This window comes from Teleopsis dalmanni, chromosome 2 (genome assembly GCF_002237135.1).
Source record: "Teleopsis dalmanni isolate 2A chromosome 2, ASM223713v2, whole genome shotgun sequence".
Classification (NCBI taxonomy): Eukaryota; Metazoa; Arthropoda; class Insecta; order Diptera; family Diopsidae; genus Teleopsis; species Teleopsis dalmanni.
This window is the reverse complement of record NC_051847.1, coordinates 177,795,118-177,803,271: the sequence shown is the minus strand read 5'-3', so window position 1 is coordinate 177,803,271 and position 8,154 is coordinate 177,795,118. Positions and strand designations below refer to the sequence as shown.

The following is an 8,154-nucleotide window of genomic DNA, read 5'->3' as shown; positions in this document are numbered from 1 at the left end:
GTAGACCGATTCGAATAGCAAAGAAAGGCAAAGACAAAAATTTTTTTATTTAATTTATTGAAATTTGGCTGACCATACATCGCTGTTTCGAGTATTGCCAAGTACTCTTCATCAGTGGTCTTTGGAAATAATCGAATTTTATTTAATTAGTTTATAGTCCGTATATAATTTCTTTCGTCATAAAAAGACACGCCATTATCGGCAAGAAAAAATTTACCTTAAATATATATATATCCATGTTCTTATTAATTATTACATTATAATTATTTGTTAATTAATATTCTTGATTTTTATTTTTCTTTAAATTTAATTTTACTTTTAACAATTTTTATTCATTTATCAAAAATCCTCACATTTCCATAGAATGATGGTTTAGCACTTTGGGAAGATATGGGCTGTCCAGCTAATAAATTAGTCGTAGGCATACCATTTTATGGACGCACCTACACATTAAGTAATTCAAATAAAAACTATAACATGGGCACATACATTAATAAAGAGGCAGGTGGTGGTGCTCCCGGTCCTTACACAAACGCTAGTGGTTTCCTAGCTTATTACGAAATTTGTACAGAAGTAAATGATAAAGCAAAAGGCTGGACAGTTGAATGGGATGAGCAAGGTATGGTACCATATACCTACAAAGATACACAATGGGTGGGATATGAGAATGAAGTATCGGTGCAAATAAAAATGGACTTCATTAAGGAGAAAGGTTATGCTGGCGCTATGACATGGGCTGTAGATATGGATGATTTCCATGGTTTATGCGGTCGTGAAAATTCTCTTATGCATATACTACATGATAATATGCGAAACTATCGCGTACCAGAACCAACACGCGAAACAACGCCTAGGGTAAGTGTCTAACACAAATAAATCCACCAAGTGTGGCGAATAAATTATTTTTATCTAATTTATCAAAGCAGCACATACAAAATGAAATAATTTGTAAGTGCCGCTTGCCAAATTTGCTTAATTGCAAATGATTTGCTTATAATTTATTGTTTTGAGGTATTTTGAATTTTTCGCACTATTCTTTTTTAATTAAAATACAGCCTGAGTGGGCAAAGCCACCCGCAACACCGCCAAATCCGGATGAAGAAAATCTGCCCATTGCATCCACCACGAAACGTCCGATACCGAAACCACAACAAACAACAGTTCGGCCCACTGAAGCAACAACAACAACAAAAGTAAGCTACAAAAATATGTATTACATATATATATATGAGATATGTACCTCTCTCTATAATTTTTTTGCTACAATATAATTTTATTAAACGCGATAAATTCTATTGGAGACCTTTAAGAAGTTAGTTGTTAAAATTAATTATTTAAATCATATTAAAGTAGGAACTTCGTATACTTTTATGTAAATAGATTGCTTAAAAAATTATTATTATATATAATAATAAATAATTTTTTAATTTAGCAACACCTTATAGCATAAAAGTCATCTGTGCCAAAAAATTTCTCAGCCGCAAAATAGAAATTCTACTCACAAATACGGACCTTATTTTTAGTTGCCCTGCATTTGTATTAATAAGCTTCGTCAAAAATAGAAAATGTTGGAGAACTCAAAAAAAGATACATTTATGTAAATTCAGCAATAATCGACACTTCTATTGCTGCCAATAAAAATGTTAAAAAATTATGTGTAAACGCGAAAAATTTATTTTTAATTTAAATTCACGTTCGATTGAAAATGCAACAATTTATTTCGAGAATAAAGAAACTAAGTCAGAGTGCAACGAACGCTTCGTTGCATTTAAACAAAGTGCAAGAGAAAATCGCACTTGTTTGAACCGTTGACAGACTGACATCGACATTGACACTGAAATAGATCGAATATTTTATTGGCATTTACCGATTTCTTTACATTTGATATTAAGTGTTTCGCATTAAGTGTTTTTTTCTTTCACTCTCTACAGAAACCTGCAAAAGTTTCAAAGAAACCGAAACCAAAACCAAAACCAAAGCCTACAACAAGTACTACTACAACTACAACAACAACAACCGAAGCAGCTCTGCAAAAAGATCCAGAAATTACACAACCAGATCCAGAACAAAATGATGTTAACATTGATTGTACCAATAGAGATTATGTACCTCATCCAGATTGTCAAAAGGTGAATATTTATCCCAACTTATACGACTTATACGATTAATAATATTATATATACATAAATACAAGATATCTTTTATCTTTTAAAATATATCTGTTATTTTTTTATATTGATTATAATTATTATTTTATAATTATTATTTTAATATTTAGTATTATCGTTGCGTACATGGCAAACCAGTCGAATTTGAGTGCAAAGAAGGTACCGCTTTCCATACAATCCTCAATGTTTGCGATTGGATTGAGAACAGCGATCGTTACTATTGCACCAGACTTAAGAAGAAAACTGTGGACAATGAAACAAAATAATTTTAAGTTAATTTAAATAATTTTATTATCAGAAATGTATTTAGTTTATAAGGTTAATAAACAAAGACTTTAATAAATTATATTATTTAATAAAAATATATAAGATATTCATTTAATTAAGGTTCTTTAGGTATTATCTTGGGAGTAAGCAGCACTCATTTTGACTAGTACCCATTTTATCCATGGATTATCTTCTTATTTTTAGAAACTTTTTATTTTCGTAAAAATAGGCTTAATATATGAAAAGTTAGAATTCCATAAATGAGTCCACGTTTATATCTTTCAATGATGATAACTTTTTGATTTACTATACTATTTTAGAGAATTTGCCTATCTTACTATATAGTGTCCTATTTACTTTACTGCATATTACTTGACTTACTAAATTGATTGGAAAATAATGTTAAAAAGAATTATTAGAGATTTGATCACCTTTAATTAAATGTGTCCTGTGGCATATGAAGTTGTATAAGAAAAAAATTATAAAAGAAATCAAAGCCCCATTAGATCTTGAAAACCTATACATAATAAATGTTTAAAATGTATTTTCAAGTTTATTGTATCAAAATACATATGATTGTCATGATTCGCGTTGAAACAGAGTACTCTGAGCTCAATGGATTGAGATGACATAGAAGTAGTAAAGTTCCTTAATACTTTTCCACTCTTTTCGGCATTAATTCTTAATCCATTTTAATAACAAGTAAAGTTGTTTAAGACTTTAAACTTAATATTTTCGAAAGAAGTAATAAGATTCCTTAAAAGTTCTGCACTCTCTCTGACACATATAACACTAATCCATTTTAACATCATGGTATAGAACAATTCTTAAAATATTTTAGTAAGCTTTTCTTCTGAATATAATTGGTAAACTAGTTTTTTTTTGGTGCGAAGAGAAGGTCTAAAAATGCCTAAGACACCGTTACTATACTCTCACAATAGAGGATAGCGCGAATTGCATGGATTAAAAACAATCCAGCTCCTGTATCAGACCGTTTCTACTTCTCAACTTTATTGGGAATACTTCAAGGTGGAGTCCCTGTGTTGATTATCCATTAAAAAATTTATTCAATAGCCTGCGTCCAGGCCTTTTATTTGTTTACCTTTTCTTCGAAATTATTAATTTTCGAGATCATATTTTTTTCCGCTTGAATATGATTGCAACGAAACGGTGTATGGCGGTTCAGTTTTCTTCAGAAAGCCTCATCTTCGTTGTGATATTTTCGAAGTTTATTTCATCGACTATGTTCCATTTGTGAAGTAGAAGAACATAGAAATTCCTTGATATTTTCGCCACTACCCTTTTTTTGTATCCCTAACACGTTTTTCACTAATTCATCATATATATCGCGAATATACTAGATGTACATATATAAGTCGCATACACTGGAAAACATAAAATACTTTATTTCTATATTTTATTTGTGAAATAGTGTATCATAGATATTTTTTCAAAATTTTCCAGTCACCTCTTTTGTTAAGCCTCACACATTTTTTACCAATCCATTTTATTAAAGTATTGTATCATGATAATAAAAGTCCTTCTGAGAATACTGGGGTTTTTGCAAAAAGAATAATTAGATTTTCAATGCATCAAGATAAATAGTTCTTGATGTTCTTGGCAGTAGGAATATATTTGTAGAATCTCTTTCAATTAAAATTACCAAACATATTAAAGGTAAATCCCTAAACTAGGCAACAAAAAATATATATGTAAAACAGAGTTATGGCGTCTTCAATTGATAAATAAGGATTTAATCTAGTTTTACTCTCAAACTGCCCCAATTTTCTTGTTCAATCGTACATTTTAAGACTAATCTAACATTTTTGCAGTAGTATTAGTAGATATTTATATATTTTATTAAAACATATATTGAAACAAATCATATTTCATTTTTTAAGTCTATAAAACAGCCGTTAATTTCAGGATAATCTTCCTACCCTTCCAAAATATCTAGAGTGTTATAAATTAATCTCGAGTGTTATACATTTCATTCCAAATTTACCAATCGAAATGAAATGAAGTGAAATGAAAGAAGTGAATCTCGATTGAAGAAGTTACCTAAAATTTATTAATCGAGAACGACATTAGAATGTATTTTTAATACTAATATCAAACAAAATTGGTCTTATTGATGAGAGAGTCGTATCTTCTATCCAAATAGCTGATTGACACAATTTTATTACCATACTCTAGATCATAATAATTTAAATGTTAAAATCAACTAATATGTTGATGAAGTAGATTTTTTTTTAAAATATCTGTATTGTACGATCCCAAAAAATCATGATAATTTCAGCTTTTAAATAATGACTTCATCGAGGGGTCTTGACTTTAGCTTGTAGAACTGAAAGGTTTTAGGTTGAATCAACATCAACCTAAGTGGATTTTTTTTAAAAGATCTGTATTGTACTGTCCCAAAAAATCATTTTAGGGCTCTTAGCTTTAACTGTTAGCACTGAAAGGTTTTATAAATTATTTATGAATCAATTCATGTTTTTATAATATATATAAAAACAAAGCACATTCAAAACCGTTTTTGATACATTTTATTGTTGTATGTCATAAAATCTACGTTACGTTAAATATATTTTCAATTATATTATAAACATTATATATATAAAAAAAATATAAGGTAGGTGGAAAAAGTTCTTAAAGATATATATTATTAGCATATGTCTTCTGTTTCTGACTCAGCTCTACATCCGCTGCTTGCATAATTTTATTGCTCATACGCACCGAATGACACAACTTGCCTACTGTTCGATTTCAGTTTTTTTCAAATCAATTGATATGTTAAAAATATTATTTCTATATTTTATTCTATTTTATTTTTTTAAATAAATTAATATAAAAAATAACATTTTAATTTTAATATAAAATGACAGAACAATTTTGTGTTAGCAGATATAGTTCGAAAGATGAAAAAAATGACATGCCGAAACGTCTGATATTAGCACTTATCTTTAAAGAAGTATGATTTATGAGTCTTTTGAAGGAAAAGAAATCTTGAAGATAAATAGTAGACGGAATATTGAAGTATTAACTAATAAATTCCAAACAAATCCACACATTAAAGACTAGAATATGTTAAATGTTTGAAAAGAAAAGAATTTTTATATATTTTTTATAAAAGTGCGACAGACCAGAACAAAACTGTCAAGTCAAGGTTCTGCTATAAATTCATGTGATTTAACTTATTCAGAGAGATCCAATACCGCCATTCTTCTATTCTTCTCTTCTTCTATTTTATGTACTGATTAGATCGGGGTACATAATTTATTGCATATGTAATAAGCATGCAATATATTTGATTTGATTTGAGTGCAATTAAAGACCTGCGTGTACTTCGTGTCCTTTCGCAACTGAGATTTAGCAAATTTGATAATAATATTTCTTGAAAATTTATACGTTTAATTTAATTTAAACTAAAAATACATTTTGACGCTAATAAAATGTTAACATATTTGCCATGAATGTGACAATTTTTACAGAAAATTTTACGTATGTATCACAGGCACAGGCGTATGCTCATGATAAATGGGCAGCAAATATTGTTTTTAAGCAGTGATTTCAATTGAATGAGTAATTATTTTATATGATTTAAAATAAATGTTTATGGTATTTATTTTAAAATAAGTATAATTTTATATATCAGACCAGCAATGTCCTGGAGAAAGACAGTTTAGCAGGAGACTGGTAAAACGTTTAACGAGCTGAGAGGAATAGCACAAAATAAAAATCAATGGAAAACTTTTATGGACTTCTTAGCTCCGAATGGAGTATGGAAATAATAAATAATATAAATAATAATTTTATATGTATAAATATATATTTAAAGTACAAAAATGTAGAGTTTTCATTAGAAACTTTATTAATATAAGCTTGAATATATACTTACCTATAGTTCAATTGTTCTATAGGTATCGACCTGGATCATAAGAAGATAAAATAAGATATGCACTTAAATTCATTAATATATATTGTATTTATCTTTAAGTATCTCTAGGCTCTATTGAAGACATCTCTGGGTTGCAAAGCATAAAGGTTTGCAAGGCTTATAAGACTTATAAGTAATTTAATACTTCAAACGTGCTCTTTTATTATGTACTTGAAATTTATTTAATAATACAAAAGATCTCAGAGAAGTACTGGATTTCCCTTGCAGTTATTGACGTATAGACCTCAAATGCGGCTTTGGGTATGGAACCAGAAGACATTATTAGGTGAGTCAATAGCCTGAATTTGTCATTGTAACTTAATTAAACTTTGTCTTTATAGTCAGAGCACAACAGAAACTATGCGCTGCATTTTACCTGGGTGTCTATACTAGCTTAAGTTTAAAAATATTTATATGTAAGTACATATTATTTTCGAATTTCGTTTATTAATAAGAATTTGTATATATTAGTTTAAGAATGAGACTTTGTAGAAAATTCTTTTCTGCCAAAAGTAAAACCAATTTAGACCCAGAACTAGAAGTGTGATTAGGTAAATTATCCAACGTGTAACTGGATTCAATGTATTAGTATAAAAAAGTGAAACTTTATTTAAAATTCTTTTCTGCCATTAGAGATCTAGAATTATGAGTCCATCTTCACTGTAGATTGCATGTATTAGTAAAAAAGTGAGACTTTGTCCAAATTTCCTTTCTGCCATTAGAGATCCAGTATTAGGAGTCCATTTTCACTGTAGATTGCATGTATTAGTAAAAAAATGAGACTTTGTCTAAAATTCTATCCTGCCAAAAGTAAAGCTACTAGAGATCCACTATTAGGAGTACGCATAAGTGAATGTCCAATGTCTAACTTGAGAGTTCATCTTCACTGTATTTTGTTGACTTCTTATGAATTTGTGGCTTGCGGAAATACGTTATGGAACATTGAATGGTGTGTTCATTTGTATAAATTAATTTAATAAATTTCTTCTTATCGTAAGATCAGTTATACCATAGAATTGATTTATCAAGGAGTATAAGTAAGGCAAGTAGTATAAGTAATATTAAATTTAACTTGATACCTTTACGTTTGTTAGAAGTATCCCTTTTTAATCTTCTCTTATCTACTGCAGTGCAGAACTGAAATGAATAACAGGCCAAGTATCACAATAAAAACAACAGGCAACAGCTGTTGCAACAAACGCGGTGGCATGAAAAAATTCGTACAAAATTAAATTTGCATTATAAATACCTACGAAATTATAGATATATAAACAAATTCATTACAAATAAATTTATTTGTATTTATTTTATAATTTTATCATATTTTTATTTCAATCTTTATTTTTATTATATTTTGTATGAGCAAATATTTACGTGTTTGCAACAACAGAAATTAAATCACTTGTGGCATGAAACAAATCGTTTTACTCGATGTTCTTTTATTATTTCAGTATTCAGTATTCTCAAAAATTTTTAATATACATTTATAAAATTTATTTATTTAATTTTCTATTTTTTTTTTCAATTTATATATATATTTTTTTGTTGAATCCTACGTAAAAATCATACCAACAACGAAATGTTTCACTTATTTCAACACAGCGCCAAATCATCCCAAATTGTCAGCATTAAAAATGAGAAATTGTTAATCTTTTCGTGAGCAAACGAATTTGTATCTAAAATTAAAAACATTGAGTTTTGTCAAACGAAACATTTGAGCACATACGATAAGTGAGGTGGTGTTTATAGAAAATCTAACTAAATTACTATATCTCAAGA

General features: G+C 28.5%; 2 protein-coding genes across 2 annotated transcripts in view; both read left to right on the top strand.

Annotated features, from left to right (window-relative positions):
• Positions 1–2,484, top strand: part of LOC119676244 (endochitinase-like) — a 10,984-nt gene extending 8,500 nt beyond the window's left edge. The window contains exons 2-5 of the mRNA XM_038087481.1: positions 364–855; positions 1,056–1,193; positions 1,932–2,129; positions 2,279–2,484. Of these exons, the coding sequence (XP_037943409.1) occupies positions 364–855; positions 1,056–1,193; positions 1,932–2,129; positions 2,279–2,434 (984 nt within the window). The 3' untranslated portion in view covers positions 2,435–2,484. The remainder of the gene's footprint in view (positions 1–363; positions 856–1,055; positions 1,194–1,931; positions 2,130–2,278) is intronic.
• A 4,667-nt stretch (positions 2,485–7,151) lies between these two features.
• Positions 7,152–8,154, top strand: part of LOC119676243 (uncharacterized protein DDB_G0290685-like) — a 19,485-nt gene continuing 18,482 nt past the window's right edge. The window contains exon 1 of the mRNA XM_038087480.1: positions 7,152–7,263. Within this exon, the coding sequence (XP_037943408.1) occupies positions 7,152–7,263 (112 nt within the window). The remainder of the gene's footprint in view (positions 7,264–8,154) is intronic.